The sequence below is a fragment of the Daucus carota genome, chromosome 3, assembly GCF_001625215.2.
Source record: "Daucus carota subsp. sativus chromosome 3, DH1 v3.0, whole genome shotgun sequence".
Lineage (NCBI taxonomy): Eukaryota > Viridiplantae > Streptophyta > Magnoliopsida > Apiales > Apiaceae > Daucus > Daucus carota.
The window spans coordinates 51,992,299-52,014,580 of NC_030383.2; the positions used below are offsets into that span (position 1 = coordinate 51,992,299).

At 32.4% G+C, this 22,282-nt stretch overlaps 1 protein-coding gene across 1 annotated transcript; it reads left to right on the plus strand.

Annotated features, from left to right (window-relative positions):
* The first annotated feature begins 10,974 nt into the window (after window positions 1–10,974).
* On the plus strand, window positions 10,975–16,955 carry LOC108211598 (uncharacterized). The gene is made up of 9 exons (XM_017383235.2): window positions 10,975–11,376; window positions 12,114–12,263; window positions 12,435–12,602; window positions 13,120–13,272; window positions 13,413–13,565; window positions 14,023–14,187; window positions 14,303–14,437; window positions 16,061–16,208; window positions 16,687–16,955. The coding sequence occupies exons 1-9, from the start codon at window positions 11,193–11,195 to the stop codon at window positions 16,691–16,693; spliced, it is 1,263 nt and encodes a 420-aa protein (XP_017238724.1). The 5' UTR covers window positions 10,975–11,192; the 3' UTR covers window positions 16,694–16,955.
* Window positions 16,956–22,282: the final 5,327 nt, after the last annotated feature.

Genomic DNA, 22,282 nt, shown 5'->3' on the forward strand with positions numbered 1-22,282 from the left:
TTAATTATAAATAATTAACTAAGAGAAACTAAACCTTCTGTAACTTCAAATAAATCAAAAATACTTCTGCAACCCTGAGAGTCTTCTAACATTATTTTTCACTAAGACCGAGGTCCGCCATTCTGTGATCTCTAGTAGACTTTAGAATTCCTTGATATTCAGATCCTTCATTTATGTCTGATTATTAAAACTTTACGATTCCATTCAGTGTTGACTTCATAAATGAATAGGCATTTATATATCTTGCTTTCATCAATAATTACAAAGAATCATTGCAAGTGCACCGAAAACTTTTCGAATACTTAGACAATATCTTCATTGCTTCCACAATCTTGAACACTTCAATATTTATTCTTCACGGAGACCTGAACATATTAATGAACTTCTTATAGTGAACTTATTCTTTTAAGTTTGTAGATGGCTTCTTTATCCTTTGTCTTCATATCTTCTGATTTCAGTACGATTGTGGTATCATTTACCTGTCTTGTTCTAATGTTGAGTTATCATCCATATGTAACAGATATGATTGTCTTTGCATTTAAATTTACATATGGATAGAAACGAATGTTTTTAAATTAATAAGTATAATTCAAAAATAAGACCTTAACATATAAGATAAAAAAACGGATAAAACATTAAAAGTTAACTCTTGTAGATATGCATAATATAAAAGTAGTCAAATTTTTGAAAAAGTATTCTACTACTTCCTAATAAATAGGAAAATGTTTTGAATTAAAATATGAGCTTGATGATATTCAAAAACGTGATTTTTAAATGAATTAATATAAAAAGAATCATAATCCTAGTCTACAACTGACGGAAGAAATTTGTGTAAAGGTCGTATTCTAGAATTGCTCTATTTTAGTACTCCCTCCATTTCAAAATAACTGTCCCGTTTCTAAAAAAAATTTGTTTCAAAATATCTGTCCTATTTACATTTTCAAAGCAGTTTTATAGATAAATTTCCAAATACACCACTGAACATTATTCCCAATATTGACTCTATTTTCAAGATTGACTTGGAGTAATTACTCTACCTAGAAAAATGAAGAGCTGCACCAGTAATACACCCGCCACTACGCAATATATATGAGTATATATATATTCTATGCAAGTAATCCTACAGACTACATTAGCTTGATATTACTTATACGAGTACTATTCTGTTTTTGATTAAAAATGAATAAGTTTGACTTGAACGAGCCACCACCTGAAGAAGACGAGTTAGGTGTTCAAGAAAATCAACCTCCAGAAGCACATGGTGTAGGTCTCCGGGAAGGGTCAAATGTTGAAATTGATCTTAATGAGTTGCCTAAGCCTGATGGCATCTGGGAAGTTCTCATTTTTTTTTGCTGGATTATACTTTCCAAGTGTTTTGAAATATCTATACTAAGAAAAAGTTCAAGTTGTTTTGGTAGAAGAAAGGAGTTTTTTGTATTCATGTAGTCATAAAGATTAATTTGGAATTTGAATTATGCAATGGATATATAATTTTGATTTAATGATAGAACTATTATCTTTGCAGATTGAATATAGATTTAAGCCTTTTAATTTGCTTTCTTTTACTTATTTTGTTTTTTTTAGATAGTCCGTAACAAATGTTAAACATCACTAGTTAAGTTTACATGAGCCACGTTCTCAGGGAGCTTCGACTACTCAGGCAATATTGATATGAAATCAGATACTTTCTCAATGTTTTCTCTTTTATTGTCCTTTTATAGAGGTTGCTTCAAGAGACATGTTCCACAATGGTTGAGACAACCATAGCCATGAATGAACAAAATAATTCTTTCTTCTACACCAATTTGTACTTGTTTTCCTCTAATTTTTGATGCCAGAGGTAACAATACACGATCATGTAGTAGAACTCAAATAACCATCACTAGTTACTAGGTCTTGTGTTCTTTAGTCTGTATGCATCCTGCTCACTTGCACTAAGTATAAAATCAGACCCGAAGCATAAAACTCTTTCCTACTACATGAAGTGACTTTGTAATTACCTTCTAAACACATGTATTATAAAAAGGAGCAATCTGGATATAAGTAATTCTACACAAGCAAACTGTTCATTCATAAGAGAATGATAAGTCAGCACCTCTGTTGTCGAACACAAGGACAAACAGAAGCAAATGGTTCCACTATAAAGAAAATCCATGCAACTAAATAATCCATTTTCATTCAAAATTAACGTAAACACAAGTACAAATCCATAGCTTCTTTTACAAGATTTGTATTACTATTCCCTAAATATGGTACCACTCTAATTATCTCAAACATCATCACATGTGTCGAGCCATTTCATCACATCTTTGACCAAATTTGCATCGCATTCTACTTGACGAGGCAACCTACCATTTATTTCCAAAGAATTCTTGTTCATGTGCTGTATCTTGTAGTCATTTGCGCCTCTAACTTTCATAATTTCGACCATACATTGCTGCAAAGTTATAAAAATTCTGTTGGAGAGATTGGATGGAAACATGTCATATGATTTTTCAACAGCTGCAATTAACTGATCAATTGTTCTTGGAGCCTCTTTGTGCTGCAAGGATTGAATTGCTCTGAAAAATCCCAGATCCAAAACGTTTAAGTCAGGAGAATAGGGGGCTAACAAAACAAATGGACATTTAAACCATGTTGCAACACGGCTAAGCGAAATTCCTCCAGGATCTATATGTGTTCGTGCATTGTCTTGCTGAATGTATACTGCAATGTTTCGATCAGCATCTGGCCACTTCTATAAAATAGCACGAAGAACTTTGGTAATTAAAAATGATCTAGATGCGTCCTTTCCAACTAAAGTCATCGCCTTTGTTTCCAGAGTTCCCGCGGCTCTATTCACGCTGCTCCTCTTAGCAGGTTCCTTCGTGATAAATGGAAAAATGCCAAGTTTCCCATAAAATGTCTCGTTACCCTCCGAGTCAAACCTTGGCCGCGCTATAGCTGCTAAAAACATAACCTTCATTAAAATTTTTTTGCTTTTACAGCTCCTTACTGGATCGGACTCATCCGGTAGTAAATAATATCTCTCACATTTCTTAGAGATATAGAACCATTTTTCATCGATGTGTACTATATTGTACATGTCCATAAATAAAAGCGAAATCGTTCTTTCATATTGGACTCCTTTAAAAATGGTTTCACGGTGTTGGAGTTTTTTCGTATCTCACCAGAATGAACGTTGTGACACAAGTTTGATGTATAGATTTTTAAAGCACGTGATAGAGTTCGAAGACAGGTTCTTTGAGTGAGGGGAACTTTTTGAAATTCCTCTTGATTGACTACAAATTTTTTACGCCGGCATTTGTTTTTTTGATGACGAACATCAACAACACCATCGACCATATTTTTTGACGTCTTCCATAAGCGTGAAATGGTACGTCTTGATACAGAAAATCTCTTTGAAATGTCATTTAGTGTCCCCCTTTGAGGCCTTCCAATGATTTTTCTACACTGCAAAGCTAAGTATATTGCTTGGCGTTCCTCATTTGACAGTGTCTTGAATTTTTTGGTCATACGAACATGTTCAGATTCACTTTCTTCACCTATCACAAATGGAACATATACAAAGAGTAAGATATAGATTTTACTCCTTAGTAGTATCATGGAAAAAGTAATGCATTTCAATATAAATTACTGTCAGTTAGTGGATTTTGGTTCAAATCGATATTTCGAACAATATTCTCTTGATCATGTGATACAAAACTTCTTTGTCCAGGTCATTTTCCAAATCTGTGAAGGCATAATATCAAAATAAAATTAGTAAAAAGCCTAAGAATACAGTACTCCTGTATGTTTAAAACAAGACGTAGTAACCTGTATCAAGATGAAGTAGTCTACCATCTATCGATCCTTCTTCATTTGCTGGACTCCCTTGTGATCTTGGTGAAGCATTCAAATCAAAATAATCTGATCTTGGTGTAGAATTCAAATCAAAATGTTCTGATCTTAGTGAAGCAATCAAATCTATATAATTTGCACGACTCATGGTATATGTTTCCTGGAATTTTCTGGAATTTTTTTGTATCCATAGTTCAATATATAGGCAAAAATAAATTGGCGAGATATGAAAATTTTAAACTTACTGCTGTTCATTCTAGATAAACAGTTTAAATTACTTTTTAAAATTTTTAGAGGGAGACTTTGTTTCAAGAAAGTGTAAAATGAATTTTAATGATCACGGTAGAAGTATGGAGAAAGAAAAAAGAAGACGAGATATATGATAGGAGTATTGAATTTTGGAGTACTAGTTAATGAAAGTAAAATCATCCCACCAAATCGTCGAGTGATATTAGCTGTAACATACTTTTACTTAAACTCAATGACTATAATTAATAAAGGTATGTATGGAAATTTCTTATTAGTGTTTAAACATCTTAATATGCGTAATTTTGGTCAAACGGGACAGTTATTTTGAAACGGAGGGAGTAGATTGTTATATCATATCAACTTATTGGTTACTCCCTCCGTGCCGCTGGTTTCTTTACATACGAGCTGGGCACGGAGGACAAGGCAGACATATAATAAACTTTAATAATTACTTAAAGATAGAAAGGGCATGTGCTTAACTTTTGCAGGGAACAATAACATTTGGCTCCAGTAAGTTTTTCTCAAAAAATTCGCATACTATGAAAGGCCAAAGCGGAAACCTTTACAAGTACAGAACAACTTTATACAAAACCCTCTTTTCAAAAAGTACTTTTATCAAAAGGTTAAAAAATGGCATCTTTCATGTTTTCAGATTCCAGAGAAGATCCTTCCATAGAAGAAGAGACTACTTCAGTTGATACTTTAGTTCCATCTTCTATTATAGGCACAGCAACAGGAAAAAGATTGGCAAACTTTGAAAAAAAATCAGATTGTGTAGGATCTATCAATAAACTACAGCAAATAGCAGCTAAAGAAGGGAATGATCAACATAATTGCCTCCAAATATGCAGTGACCAGAGTGAAAATATCCAGCAAACGGAAAGTAGTTCTACAATGATCAATACAAAATGACAAATGCATTTCTAGTTTCAAATTATCCAGCAAACGGAAAGTAGTTCTAAAATTATAAAAATTTAGGTATTACAATAAGGCAAATGCATTTCTAGTTTCAAATATAAAACAAAAAATCTATTTATACATATTTACAAAACTGAATTTTTTATCAATATTATTTATATAAAGGATGGAGATCCCTGACAAGTGATTGTTGGCAACAAATTATCTATGCTCTTTTATAGCGGAAGGAAAAAAAATTCGGGATGTCTAAATCATGGATATGCAACGTTGTCCACTACATTCACATCAAAAGCAGATATTATTTATTTCAGCGATGACTGCAAAAAGATTATTGTATAGAATGATTGTTAGGAATCTAGACCTGTATATAAACATAGAACGTATAACATTACATTAGATTTTTAAGGGGTTAAATGACGTTTTGGTTACTCAACTGACCAGAAACTTGCAATTGGATCATCCAATTCAAAAAGTTTTCAGTCACATCATTGTACTCTTAAAAGTTTTTATTCAGCACCAACGGCCTTTCTCTTCTCATTGATGTTTCAAGAAAAATAATCTCTTAAGAAACGAAGCCAGCCGATCCGTCCCAAAAATTTTCATAGATATGGTTACTTCCCCTTTCTCACAAACCAACAGCCCCCTCTTTTCCTTCTCCTTTGTATTCAAGCAAACCACACTTTTTTTGTTATTGTAAGCCAGATCTCTCTTCTCGCTCTTAAACAATCTTCTCGCTCTCCAACAAAACGAGAAATTTAGTTTTGGTTCGAGATTCAATTTGTCGGAATTTGGGGAGTACGGTGATTAGATGATGTTTCTATATGATTATTGATGTTATAACATGTTTTTCTTTAACCTTTTATTATTTGATGAATGTTTGTTGTGTGTATTTACGCCACAATTGAGGTATGCTATGTTAAACGTTTGAAGATTTACCATTTATATTGATTTTGCTGGGTTATGTGTTTACAAGTGTTAGATGTAGACGTGAATATTGATAGTATTAAACTCATGTATCTTCTGCTACTTGTTATTTTTTCAATCATTCTGTTATGAGATGTTCAAGACGAGCATTGTAGTTGTTTTGATTAGTGTTATAGTCAAATTTGGAGTCTATATTGTATTGTTTCTTGTGCAATGTTTACACCTTAAGAACATTGTTTGATTTGGTTAATTTATGATTGATTTTGTAATCACTTGTTTGTTTCTTTTTTTATCAAATTTGTCCAATAAAATGAATGAATATTTTTTAGTCAAATGTTGATTCATTGGGATAGCTCGTGCGTGTTTCTTAATTCTAACTTGAATTATTTTTATTCATTTGTAGTTAATCAAAAGTTTCAAATTCTTAAGTTCTGTTTTGGAGATTAAATCGTCTTTATAATATATGAACAATTTATTTATTCAATTTTAATTCACTAATTTAGTTTTACCGTCTTTGTAATATATGAATATTTTATTTATGCATTTTTAATTGCTACATTTAAATTCATTAATTTTGTTTGACCGTAATAAATTGATATTATGGTGAGATATTACATGAAGTAGTGATTGAATCCTTTAAATTGAATTGATTGATGTCATAAATATTTTTTTAAATGATTTAAATGTTAATTGTGCCTTAATTGAGGCGAATTGTACCATTCATGGGTGGCCATAAATGATGGCGTATATTTTGGCTTGTAAGAAGCAATCAAATATTTTTTAATTATTTTAGTGTCTAACCAAAGATCCTTCTTTGGTTAGACTTTATTTTATTTTTCAACTACAGAAATATGGACACGTACTTCTAAAAATACTTTATTTATTGGATATATTATCCTTTATAATTTTTTATTTTTTATTTATATAATTTTGTATATGAACTTATGTTCTCCTTTTTTCGTGTATTTTTTACAGGATCCTTGGAAGGTGTTAAAAGGGTATTTTCCTATCAAACATTAAAATATTATTATCTAAGCGTCCGGAGATATCTTTGCATGTCTTTCAGTTAGATGATAATCTTTTTTGAATGAATGAAATCCCTTGTAGCGGCTTATTGTATCTCGAGATACAACTCATCTACGAGTATGTAGACCCTGACAAAAAAAAAAGTTTTCATTCAGCTCACTGACCGTTACATTCCGTTAAAAATTTGACGGAAAGTTGACTAAGCTTTGGTGACTTGGCTTGAATAAATCCACCATGGCATGTATAGTCAACTGAAGTGCTATTTTAGTCACTCAACTATCTGAGAACTTTCATTTTGGTCATTAAACTGAAGAAACTTTCATTCAGGTCACTAGCGATTACATTTGTTAAAAAATAAATAGGAACCGGCCAAAGACCTATCCTACAATAATATCAAGGGCACCCCTACAACACCTCTTTACAACAAATAGACACATTATCATCAATGGTTTAACTCACAAAAATTTCATTGTTATTAATTTATTGTCATTTTATATATCTTTAAGTAATTGTTGAAAAGTCCATCAATAATTTGAAAATAGCCTAAAGATATATAAAATGACAAGAGATTAAAGAGGATTAAGTTTATTGTGTGTGGAACCATTAATGTTATATGCATATATTTCTTGCATTTGTTTATAAGTTTCAGAATTTTTAATAGAGAAATTGGTGTGTAAGAAAGCTTTTCGTTCGTTTTTTTTTCTTCAAATTTTGACAGATATAATGATCAGTGACCTGAATGAAAGTTTCTTGAGTTTGATACCAGATTGCAAGTTTGTAGTCAGTTGACTGACCAAAACGTTGTTTCAGCTGACTGTATATGCCATGGTGGATTTATTAAAGTCAACTCAGCAAACTTAGTCAGATTTCTGTCCAATTTTTAACGGAATGTAACGAACTGTGACCTGAATGAAAATTTTTAGGAGTGGAATGATGTTACTGAAAGTTTTTTTGAGTTGGATGATGCAATTGCAAGTTTTCAGTCAGTTGAGTGACCAAAATTCCATTTAACCCGATTTTTAGGTATATCTATCACGTGTTCGAAAATAAAGTAAAATAAAACATGTAGATGTAGGAGTCATCCTAGATGTAATTGCTATGTTATTATTGTTAAAAATATTTGTTACTTTTCAAATAAAATAATAAAAAATATGGGAAAAAATGAAAAAGATATATATTTGTGCTTGAACATACAATAAAAGATGCATATTTAACATGTAGATGCTGGAGGTATCGGTTATTCTATTTGTAACTGCTATATATAATAATAATAATAATAATAATAATAATAATAATAATAATAATAATAATAATAATAATAATAATAATTATAATTATAATTATAATAATAATAATAATAATAATTGTTATTATTATTATTATTATTATCAAAAAGAGAATATTATATTTTAAAAAATTTAATGAAAAATGCTGAGAAAAATGATAAAGTAAGGCATTTATGATTATTTCCACATCCAATTCACATATAACATGAAACAATAAACTCCCGATTGGATATGATTCAATAAATTTGATTAATTATTACATTATTTTTTTCAAATAGTTATAATCATATAAGTATATACACTGAACAAAGCACATAAACAAAAAAAAAGTGAGACAAGGAAAAAAGATGCAGAAGTACAAAGGCATAGAAGATTCTTTAGGATAGAAGATCAAGCTTTTAAAGCCAACAATTGACACTCTTAGATGTCTCCAATCCAAGCTGGAGATAAAAAACAAGGAAGAAGTTATGTTGAGCCCTCCTAAAATAGATCAACATCAATCATGATAAGGAAGGAAAAATGAAGAAAAGACACAAAGAGGAAGAACAATGAAACAAAAAGAAAGACATTAAACTAGCTCAGTAAAGAGGAGCCCTTCACTCTATAGTATTTTTTGAACTTATCCTCATTTCAAGTTGTTTAAGCTTCATGTATTTCAATATTATAGCTTAATACAATCTGATTTGTGTTGTCTCATGTTGTAAATTCTTAGAATACAAACATGATCAATAAAATCAGGAGGGATATCAACCCATTCCCTTAGACATGCGTATAATGCGTAGCTAATACATGTGCCATACTATTCGCGGACCTACGAACGATCACAATTTTCAAATAATCAAAGTGCTTACATAATTCAACACAATCTGACACAATGGTATGAAAATAACTAGCTCCTTGTTCTCCTTTGCATGCATCAACAAGGGACTTTGAATCTGATATGAATATAAAATGGTCAAGAGTTACCTCCTTGGCCCTGGACAAAGTTGCTTTCAAACTTAAAGCCTCAACCTCCCTGACCTACCATGCTCCCACAACTTGCCCACATCTAGCTCGAACAAACTGACCTGTTAAATTTTGAATAACAGCACCGATACAAAACATCCATCACACCGAAGCGCAGCATCCACATTGATCTTAGTCCAACCTTCGGGTGCCTTTTTCAATTTCAACGCTCTAGTATCCGCCTGCTGCATCATTCCGAACACTAGCTTCATGAGCCCTACTTCAATCTGCCAACAAATTTAAAGCCGCGGCCTTTACTCCAAATGAAGAACCATTTGCCCGATCCCAGACCCATTTATTTCGATGATTCCATAAACTCCAACAGACCATACCAATTAAAGCACGCTGGTCTCGATTAACAACATGAAAGACCCGAACGAACACGTCCATATATGATTCATTCTACATTCTCAACACACAATTTTGCAGCCCAATCATTCCACATAGTCTTAGCAAACCCACACTCAAACAGATTGTGCAGGTCAGCTTCCCCCTCATTATGACACCAGGGACATTTGTTTCGATGCCAAAGTAGTCAGAGTTTTAAAAAATTAGATACTTTATAAATTAGCAGTTGATTAGACAAGTTGATCAACAGATATAGTTTTGATCAATAAATAGCTGTGTAGTTAGGATGATAAATTGTAAATATTCTAAGTCATGTAAATCACAAAAGTGAATTGAAGATCAATTGTTTTGCCAAAATTATCAAAGAATGAAAACAAGGCTCATCAACTGTTATCCAAACACATCAAGTGAAAAAAAAAGAAGCTATCAATGGCTACTCAAATGACTTATCAATGGCTAACTTATATTTTATGTGTTTTAAAGGAAAATATTATTAATAAAAAATTATAGATGAAAAATACGGAGAAAAATGAAAAAACAATGCATTGTGATTATTCCTCCATCCAGCTTACATATAACTTTATATGAATCGATAAACTCCTGATTGGATATTACATTTTTTTTTTCAAATACTTACAATCAGATAAATATATGCACTAAGGGCTCATTTGTTTGTTGCTTGTTGAAGCTGAATGGCAGTAGAATCTGACCGCCTCATCAGTTAAGTTCATTTGGATTAATACTAGTTCCAACTTAACGATTCAAATACTGCTGACTGAATCCTGCCAAAAACTTGGCTGAAACGCTAAGAAGTGGATTCATGTGCTCACTGGTGAAATATGATTTCATGGCTCTATATATTATGATCCACTGCTTATAATAATTAGTGCTGTTTTAAAATTAAAATGACATGCGATAAATTTGTATTATATTTGTTTATTACATAATCGTGTAATTGATATATTTAATCTATATTATATTAATATTTTTTAGTACATAATAATTAATTTTAGTTTTATTCATAAAAGTAAAATTAAAAGAATCGCATAATATTTTGATAATGACCAAGATTGATAAATTACAATCAATAATAATGATATATAATAGTAATATATTAGATTTTAGCAAAGATGAAATATAAAATAATATTATTCAGACATTACATAATTTCTTTAACAAATAATATTAATCATTCAGATTATTCAGATATTTTTTATTCAGATATATGCCAAATGACTCCTAAACAAAACACATAAGCAAAAGAAAGTGAAATAAGGAAAACAGATACAAAAGTACCAAGGCAGCACCATGATGGAGCCCACAAAAATTGGGCCCAGAAACGGTAAACATATTTTCCAAAATACCCTCATAAAATTTTCTCCCCATTAGAAGTCCCGGAGGAGCTGCAACACTTGAGTCTCAGTCACTTGCATGAACTCTCATCCTCGAATAGATTATAATCATCATACATATACCTATAAATACATATCGCTGAAAACCCAAATCTCAGATATATCTCTTTTTCGGTTTTTTATTTTATCCATCTATTCGCTCTTTGTGTTCTCTTTGCAGAAAGTTTGAATCTTTTTGTGAAAAATGAGGTGGGAAAAGCTTGAAGCTCAGAGTACTAATGGGGGTTTGGTGGGTCCCACGAGTTCTGGGCCAGGGAAGAGGTGGGGTCATTCGTGTAACTCCATTAGAGGTGGGAGATTTTTGTATGTGTTTGGAGGTTATGGGAAGGATAATTGCAGGACTAATCAAATTCACATCTTTGATACTGGTGGGTTTTGCTAACCAATTTCTTCAATTCTTGTGTTGTACATTGTATTTATTATGTTGATTGTGTGTATAGTTTTCCAACTTTTGTGTTTTCACTTCTCTAGCCTTTGTTGCTTTGATTTTTTGTGTTTAGGGCTGGCTAATTCAGTGCAGTATTTATTTAGAGGGTTTAATTTTTTGGATTTTATATTGTTTTTTTCAATTGTATAGGGTTAAATGCATATGCTTTATGTGGGTTAGGGCAAAAAATGATTGTAATCCAACTATTCTTTGATTTTATTTATTTTGAGCTGGTCTCGTTTCTGATTTAGCAAGAGTAATGCTAGTTGTGGATGTGTTCTAGATTCTAATTGTTAGATAATGGAACACAAATAGGCATCTCAAAGTTGCATTAATTGTTCAATTTTGCCCAAAAGATTGGTTATGGACTGGAGCTATGCCCTTATATACATGTAGGTTTAGAATTAATTTTCTGCGTTTCCCAATATGGTGTGATTTTATTTGGCAGTATTATTTACGTGTTCAAGTGAAAAATTCACACCAGTTGTGGATTTGTACTAAATTATGGAACACATAAAGGCATCTCAAAGTTGCAACTAAACAAGATTTGTTTGTGTTTTTTGATCTTAAATATACAAGCAAAATTGAGGTTATTTGTCATGGTCTTATGCTATTTATGTAGCGCTTTTAGGTAGTATTGAAATTTAATATACTTTCCTTTTCCATTAATTTAATCAGCTACCAGAATGTGGAGTGAGCCTGCTGTATATGGTGAACAACCTGTGCCAAGGGATAGTCACAGTTGTACAACGGTAGAAGATAATTTGTTCATTTTTGGGGGCACAGATGGAGCAAACCCTCTTAAGGATTTGCATATATTTTACACCTGTGAGTTTCCTATTATATTGCTGGTACAGATTTGCATTTGTTGATATTTCTTAATAATACATTATTTTATGTTCTTTAGGTTAGAAATGAACATTTGTTTGACAAGTTATACATATCACTATTGTCTTATAGTAATTGTTTTTTCTTCTTGTTTCGGAATAAATATTACAGCATCGAACAGATGGAGTTCTCCACGTATAAGAGGTGAGGGACCAATGGCAAGGGAAGGACACACGGCTGTGCTTGTTGGTAAACGAATTTTCATTTATGGTGGATGCAGCAAGTCCTCAAACAGTTCCCATGAGGAATATTTTAATGATTTATACATACTGAACACAGGTGAGCTACATGCATTCCAGTGAAAAGTAGTTGCCTCAGTTTCTCATAAATCAGTTTATTGTTGTTACATTGATGATGATCATTACTTGTGTAACATTAATCAGCACATATAATCCACCTTCATAAGTCGCAATCTACACCTACATTACAGTGCAATCTGAAAACTTATATCTGTGTAAGCTGACCTATACTTTGTTCTTGTGCACATATACTCTACCGTCATAAGTCGCAATCTTCAGCTACATTAAAGTGCAATCTCACAACTTATATCTGTGTAAGCTGAGCTACAATTTGTTCTTGTGTTTGGCTTGCGTAACCAGTCTGCTTCACATATGAATTCATTTCAGTCCCTTCCTATAGTTCTGGTGCACTGAAATTCAAGTTTTAGTAGATCTATATTAACAAGCTTGTCATTGATGTAATATATAATTTTAATCTAAAACTGAATCTTTTTTCAGCTTAGTTTTTGGTTCAGACAATTGACTACAAGAATAACTTGATGTTTAAATTATCTCAGAAACATTTGTTTGGAAGCATGCTGAAACATCTGGCGCCCCACCATCTAAACGTGACAGCCATACTTGTTCAGTTTGGAGAAACAAATTAATTGTGCTTGGTGGCCTTGATTTAGATGGATTCTATCAGTCTGATGTCCATATTCTTGACACAGGTATGTGGTCCTATATATTTTCAGTGGGCATGTATGATGGGACAGACATTTTGAATAAAATTTTGTTATCTTCTTAAAACATATAATCTGGTTTATTCTTTAGGATGATTATGATAAGTTGTCTTCTTCAATTTTTATAGATTCCCTTACATGGGAGAAATTGAACACTTCAGGCCAGCTGCTGCCACCTCGAGCTGGACATACTGCTGTTGTTTTGGGAAAAAACTTGTTTGTTTTTGGAGGTTTCTGGGATGAGCAGAACGTATTTGATGACATACATATGCTCGATGTTGGTATGGAGAAAAATATTAATATGCTTTCGGATTTTTGTCCATGTTTATAGCCATTTATGCCTTTCTCCCTTTAGTCTTGTAATTCAAAACTTTTTTCTCTCAGATTCATAATATGCATAATTGAACAGAAAGCATGCCATTAATGTTCACACTACAAATGTTACATAATTATTACTTTTTCAGTTTTCCCGATGATTTCAGAATAAAGTGGTTTTTCGTGGCATATATGGCCGCATTATTTTTTGTGATATAAATTACATTTAGGAGGGATTTTCATTGAAGGCTTGGAGTTGAGCCGACATGCCTTTATGTTAGTTGATAATCACATAAATGTAGCATCTGCGATTCCTAATTACTTTACAAATGTGTATCTTGTTCCTGAACTTATTAGTCTGTTTTTTAATTTAGTGACATCCCTCTGAAGTAAATTCGAACCTACTTCCCACTCATATTGCAGAAACAGGATGTTGGACTAAAGTGACGGCTACAGGTGAGGGGCCATCAGCGAGATTTTCTATGGCTGGTGATAGCTTGGACCCACGGAATAGAGGTGTTCTTGTCTTTATAGGTGGCTGCAGTAAGAATTTAGAAGCACTGGATGACATGTACTATCTAAACACAGGTTTAAGTCATCCTTTTAGTCTTACAAAACTTTCTTGTTTATTGCATGTTATTATATAAAAGCTCTCTAAGTATGTCGATTTTTGTATCTGATAGTATAAATTGTTCAATACTAGGAATCTTGACAGAGCCTGATCGGGACGAGCGAAGGATAGAGAAGTTATCTTTGAGGAAAAAACTAAAACAGAAGTGCCAAGAACAACATACTGCTTCCCCAGTGTATGGCAGAGCTGAGACCGATTACCAACTAGGTAAGGACTGTCATTGCTCGTAGCATGAACTCATGTTGTGAAGTTCTTTTTAATTACTATGACTGCTTTATTGGAATTCTGAATTTCTGTAGATATGTATGCTTAACTCCTTAAAATTCTTTTAAAATGTCATTCTCTATTTTAGGTTTAATTGTTGGTAACTAATATCGTATAGAAGTTGTAAAGAAAAACATAGACTAGAGCTATTCTTTAGTTGACGAAGAGTTATTATGATTGTTGACACTGTCAGTGGAAAATATGTTTATTGCTCATGTTCTAAATAAGAACTACAAACTAAACAAGCTTATCAACTTTTAGGTGACTAAAAAGGTTCTTATACCCGGGAAGACTTAATTCTAAACTAACACTACTATCTTTACCTTTTTTTTTTATCCTTTGGTTGTATACTAGCTGAAACTAACCCTGATTGATCCTGATCCAAAAGTTAATATGAAGGGAAGCAAGGGTGTTACATTGAAAGAGGGACAAGAAAGGTGTTTTCTTGTGGGTTATCAATTAAATCCTAGGAGCTAGTCGGCAGGTTCCTAGGAAAATCCTAGGCAGGCCAGGGTGTCGTGTAATACGCCTTTTTTGAAGAATTAAATAATTTATATATATACCCCATATTTTTTTTTGAGCTGGATGGGGGTTGTTATGTATCTACCAAGGAGAGAATCTTTTAGAGTTGCTTATCCAACCTTTAATCTCTCCAGAATCGTTATTTAAAATCATAAAATGTAAAGAAATTTAGAGGGTTTTTTTAGTGAAAATAAAGATTCAGAAATCAGAAGAGTCTACTGATATAGTAATTTATTCTAATACAGTAATATATATTACGCTTGTAATATTACCCAGATCTAGGTTGTGCTCACAGCTTCATCAATAATAATTAGTTTTCCGTTTTCTTGATAGACTGGTGTCTCTTTATATATGACATAATGAGTTACATTAGTTAGCATTAGCTTTGAATCTAATGACCAAAAATACCATTGCTGGCCAACAGAATCTGGGGAGTGAAGAACTTCAGTTATATAGGAGGTGAAAATAATTCTTCTGACTTCTGAGAAATAGGAGTGGAAGAAACTCATTAAGAAAAGCTTCTTTCCATTGGACAATATATTAATACTATTGACTCTATTTTCTTAATACAAGCCCCCATGCCCCACTGGAGGCTAGAGCCCTTCCTTGAACTCTTGCTACCAAGAGGAGGTGGGTATCTTTTAGGGTAAACCTTGCAGATTATTGACTCTGTTGGTAAGTATTAAAAGCCAAATATGTTCTGAGTAATTGGCGACTGAGTGTATTTCCGTTAACCCGAACAACTCATCGCCACGCAACCGCTACGCACCAGCAAACTGACCATTCTTATATGAAGATGCTTATGTAAATAGAAGCAAAAACTTGTATTGCCTGATCTAGGTCATGCTTGCTACTCCATTTTTGAGTTTCCTTCTTCCTTGGGACGAGTAAATTTCCCTTCAAAAATTGAGCAGTCTCTCTTTCCATGTGTCATGTATTAGTTTCTAAATACCAGCTATTGCGGTAGATATTACTATGTGTTTGGTTAAATTAGACTTGTTAGCATACTACTTTTGAATTTGAAACCCAAGGAAACATTTGCAGGCCGGCAAAATTCTTCAGGAAGAATTATGTTTCAAGCTAGGGTTGCTTCGAGCTCACCTTGTAGCTGTACAATTGAGACCGTAATTGATGGTAAACGTCTTTCTGGAGTGATATTCCCCACAAAGACAGGTGGTGATGATCATGCCAGGTCAGTATATTTCGCTTTTTCTTATCCCGTAGTTGAGAACAGAACATATAAATGGCTTGTTGATGGGCAATACAGAGCTACCTTTGTGATAGATATATAATTTGAATATTGGGAAAATGTCATTTATCCTGAAAATCTGCAATGTTTATATGTATTCAAAATTGACAATATTTAGTCATTATAGAATTAGAAAAAGATTTTGATTAAAGTGTGGAACCGGCACAGAGCAGTTGATATGAAAACATATTTGTTTTTAATAGTTGTGTAGATGTTATTTTCTTGCTTTCACTTTCATAATATCACAATTATGACCACCTTGCAATATGCATATATAAATGGATGCCCCGGAATTTAATGACTAAAGTTTGTTTCCATAAATAGCTAGTTTATTTTGAGACTAACCTAAAAATGGTATTGTATTTTAATTTTATAAAATAAAAGTTGTTTAACTCTTGCTTTGTTCTTGTTTTGTTTATAGACGATAGAGCCTCTGCTGCACACAAACATAGTGGTTTGATACAAAGATCACCTGGTGCAATCAATTTGTTCTCGAAAGGCGAGATATTTTATTGGGGATGTAGGCTCTATCTTAAGTCAGTCGTGACAAGTTTGTATAGTTTTGCAGAGTTTTTTTTTGTTCTATTGGATTCCCTTTCAGTTTTAGTTGACAGTAGAACAGTGATTAGTATTGTTCATTTAACACACCTCTTTCATTGCTAATTCAGCAGAGTTGCTGCTTTTTTCTTATTACTGTATTTATACAAGCTCGTCAGAATATCTGTTGAAGTGATGGAGGCTAGTGTTTGACTCTATTTAAATTTAAACAGTTTTCGAAATACAAATGCGATTATTAAAATTTAAACAGTTTTCCAGAAAATAAAAGTGAGTTTCAGAAAATAAATATTGCTTGAGACTGTGATGCAAGGAGCCAACACCTCTGTAGATAATATTCGAAAATATTTTTTTAAATACAATTTCGAAGTACGGAAGTTATTGGGTTTTTGGAAAATAAGTTGATGTAAGTAATGACTTTGTAAGTAGATTGCCAGGTTATTATGTGAACGGATTCATTGTACTTGTACATCAATGTTATCATTTTATTGCAATTTATGGGTGTAAAAGAATTTTGGCAATTTATGGGTGTAAAAGAATTTTGGCAATAAGTGTTTTGTTCGATCTCCTCTGATATATTCTTCCTTTAAGTTGTTTAATACATGCCGAGTTATCTTTGAATAAAACTGTAGGACTGTCTGAAATACTTGATAATCCACATGATTTTCGAATATGTTGAATGATAGACCTCAGCCAAATATACTCCCTGCTTGTTTCATGAATTGCTAGTAGCTCTGCGTGGTTTGATGAAGTTGCAGTCATAGTCATATCTCACAATTTCGTTTCTCTCATTTCGTTTTTGTACAAATACCCATCTATTCCCGACTGCGGGTCCAAATACAGTTCTTTTGCGCAAGGATTGCAATTCTCCATGGATTGCAATTTTCCATTTTTGCCAATCATCTCTTTTTGTCGACATTCTTCCACACTTTGTGGTTCAGGATCAAAGTTCATAATAATATCAAATGCCACGGAAAAAGCATAAACATCATTAATTTCAATACTCTCACAATCCAAAAATTTCTCATTATGTACATAATTCATTAAGATCTCATAATTATCAAGTACCTTTTGGTTTTATAAAGCATTTTCCACTTCTGCATGTGCCACTTTTGGGGCAATTTCTTCTTCAGGAGGTTTTTTTACAACCACTTCAGGAGCTTGAACCTCCTCAGGGGGCAATATCAATTCTGAGGCATTTTTAGAAACTTTTGCCACTTCTGGGGCAATTCTAATCAATTTCTCTTTTCGTGGTATAATATCTTTTGCACCAATAGGTCTACCACGCTTTTGGTGTGGCTTTGAATCCCCAATCAGTTCTTCTGAAATTACCAGAGATCTCAATCATGGCCGGAGTATTAACAGCAAGAAAATATGATTTCACAATATTTTTAGGATCATTAAAAGCAATAATTTATGCAAAATTTTATCTCCCCCTAATGTAGATAACATAAATTCATAAAAATGACAATTAGCATACTAAGCAGTAAAAACATCACCAGTTAATGGTTCCAGATGCCTTATAACAGACGGAGAATCAAAACCAACATATATACCAATTCTTTTTTGAGGTCTCATTTTAGTTCTTTCTGGTGGTGATAAAAGAACATACACAACACAACCAAAAACTTCTAAATAAGAGATATTAGGTACTTGGCCAAGAACCAATTCTTGAGGGGATTGCTTATGGTAAGCAGGTCTTATCCTAATTATATTTGCAGCATGAAGTATTGCATGACCCAAAACAGATATAGGTAACTTTCCTCTTAAGAGGAAGGGGCAGGCAATAAGTTGAAGTCTTTTAATTAAGGGTTCTCCTAAACCATTTTGTGTATATACGTGCGCTACCGGGTATTCGACTGAAATTACTACTTACATGCAATAATCATTAAAAGTTGAAGATGTAAATTCAGCAGCATTATCTAGTCGGATTGACTTAATGGGATAATCAGTAAATTGAGCTCGTACTTTAATTATTTGGGCAAGTAATTTGTCAAAGGCTGTATTCCGGGTTATAAGTAGGCATGCATGAGACCATCGAGTTGACGCATCAATTAAAACCATAAAGTACCTAAATGGGTCATAAGATGGGTAAATAGGACCACGAATGTAATCTTGAATTCTTTCTAAGAATTTTGTGAACTCAGTTTGAAGCTTAACTGAGAATGATCAGATAATCAGGTTTCCTAAAGAACATGCTGAACAAGGAAGTTCATCTCTGGATATAAATTTTTGATTTTTAAGAAGATGTCCAGTAGAATTCTCGATAATACAGGGCATCATAGATATTCCTAAATGACCAAGCCTTTCATGCCAATGAGAAAGTAAGTTTGGGTCTGTAACTTTGGGGATGTTGACACTATGAGATTCAGTAACTCCTATTCTTGTAACAGATAATCCTGATGAAACCGAGTGAAATTTTTCTAAGACTTTTTTATTGTCAATGATGTTTGAGGTCATGAGAAGATATTCTTTTTCATTCTCATTGGTAGTTTCAACGTGACATCCGTTAAGGCGAATATCTTTAAAATTCAGTAGATTTCTAGTTGACTTGCTAGAGTATTGAGCATCTTGTATATGTATGGGTGTCTTATTTGGTAGAATAAAACTAGCTTTCCTAAAATCCTCTATTATATTTAATGTACCCGATACCGTCCAGACATGTGATTTGGTTTTAGTTAACTGTGAGAAGTATTTCTGATTTTGTAATATAGTGTGTGTGGTTGCGCAATCAACAATGCATATTTCTTCCATCTCTATATATAAATGAAAAAAAAATTATTAAAAACACACCAAGTACATAGAACAGCATGAAACAAAAACATAAAATGAGTACATAACGGAACTAATTAAAGTAAGACAATACATATAAGATCTAGTCGTCTAAACCATAATAAAGATTAACATCAGTGTCTATTTCATTTGAGACCTTATTGACTGGTTCATTAACTATATTATAATTAGTCAAGTTGGTTTCTATTCTCTTTCCGTTATTTCTTTTAGATGACTCGTAGAGATCAACAAGATGTTTGGGTGTGCGACAAGTACGTTGCCAATGCCCCTCAAATCCGCACCTGTGATAGATGCCTCAGTTCTCTCCTCCCTAGGGTGCCTTTCATTTATTTGGAATTTCACGTTGCCATCTCTGGTGACTAGAGTTGTAACCATCACGTTGCCACTTCAGGTGGCCAGAATGATATTGATTGTGGAACTGACCACAAAAATTTCCACATTTACGGTTCCGTCCATAACCTTATCCTCCTTTATGCCCTTTCCCACGTTCATGCTTCAAGAATGACGCTTTTATTTACTTCAGATAGCTAGGCAGAGCCTGTGGGACGTATCAGATGATTTTTCAATAGCAACTCATTATTCTTTTCAGCCACAAGAAGGAGAGATATCAGCTCACCATATTTTTGAAAATTCCGCTCCCTATAGTGTTGGGGTGAAAGGTTGAAAGGGTCTTTTTAATCATTTAAGCATCAATAATTATTTCACCAGACAAAATTAATTTTGAACATATCTTGCAAAGAGCATAATTATATTTAGTTACATATTTGAAATCTTGTAACCTAAAATTAATCCAGTCATATCGTGCAGATGGCAAGTGAACAAGTTTCTGGTGATCAAATCTATCCTTGAGATTATTCCGAATGGTGAATGAATATTTGATAATGAGGTATTCAGATTTTAGGTCTTCGTGGATGTGATGTCTAAGAAAGATGATTGCTTTTGCATTTAGTTCTACAGTTGGAAGTTTTTCTGGGTCAATAGTGTCTTTTAAGCCTTTAGCACTAAGGTGTAATTCCGCATCAAGAACCCAAGACAAATAATTATTTCCAGAAACATCCAAGGAAATGAACTCTAATTCTGCAAGATTTGTCATTCTGAATTTTAAATACAACACAAATTGTGTCACATAATAAAATTTATAAATAAACAATGAATATTATATCCTTTCAAAATGAATCTTTAATTTAAACAATAATATAAATAAATTTAAAAGCTATAATAATCACAGGGATGTTGATAATAACATTTACAGAAATATAATAGATATAGTTAGAATGTACCTTTTCGTTGAAATGAAACCCGAATAAAATCTTGTACTCCTTTATCGAAATAAAACTTGCGCAGAGACTCGTGTTGATAACGTGTTACAAATTCTATATTAAACACCAATTATGACTATTAATATTAAATATAACTAGTATGATATAGAAACTGTCAAGCGAAAGTATTATTATTCCTTATATTTCTCCGTACAAGTGCAACTCAATAGGTTATGCAGTATGTCCAATTTATTGGACAATATTTACCACGTAACGAATGTGAATATATTTATTCCATTCCGTGTTTTACAGCTAATAAACTGATAAGCCTGTATTGGTAATGCAAGATTGAGTTGGATAGGTCATGTATCATCTAGATAATATTGGCAATCATCCTCATCAATTAATTGCTTTCACAACAAGTTGTTTAATGGAAACTGTTTTTCATTTTTAAATCAAAAAAATAAATATTTTTTTAGTATTTTTTTTCTTAAATGCTTATATATTTTGGACGGAAATGCTACATCATTTTAACGAAATTTTTTACTCACAAAGACACAACAATTTCATATTTCATGTTGAATAACTATAATAGTTAAAGTAAGAATAAGTACAAGTAGAAAATGTAAACAGGTAATAAAATGTGTCACATAACCTTATTAATAGCATAAAATGTTGTACTTAATTTTTTTTCAATGTTATTTTATTAAATCAATTTCTTAAAATAATATCAAGGGATATTTTCTATTCTACACTAGTGAATTTTTTTTTTGTCACAAGATACTTTCACGTATAATGAATTGTATCAAAATACAATAGCAGTTGCCAGGAGTTCCTTTCGTTCAAGAAAGTTTATCATCTAACCCTCGGACATGCAGAGATGACCGGGGACACTTAGACAATAAAGCTTTAATGTTCGATAAGAAAACACCCATAGGATGTCCCGCTATCATTCTTTCTTCCACTCGCGTATCCTGAAAAAATAAAATACAAATAGAAGAACATAATAAGTTCACACAGACGATAGAATAATAATAAAACTATCGAAAAACGAAAGAGGAAAGCCAACAAACTCATTCAAAAAGATATGAATATAAAAGAATAAGGAAAGTAAAATAAAAACTAATGTGAAACAAATCATAAAAAAATCTACACCTCTTTACCAAAGAGATAGTGAAATCTCTTTGGTTAGACACCTTATAAAATTTAAATCCCAACAGAATATAACTGACTGTTAATATCAATAAATATTTTAAATATAAATAGAAAAATATAACTGAAAATTGAAACCATAACTAAGATATATCTACTCAAATATAAAACAAAAACTTGGCAAACATGTAAATCATGATTACTATAGCTAATTATAATTATCAGTACTATACAAATTTGGTATACACCAATCAACAA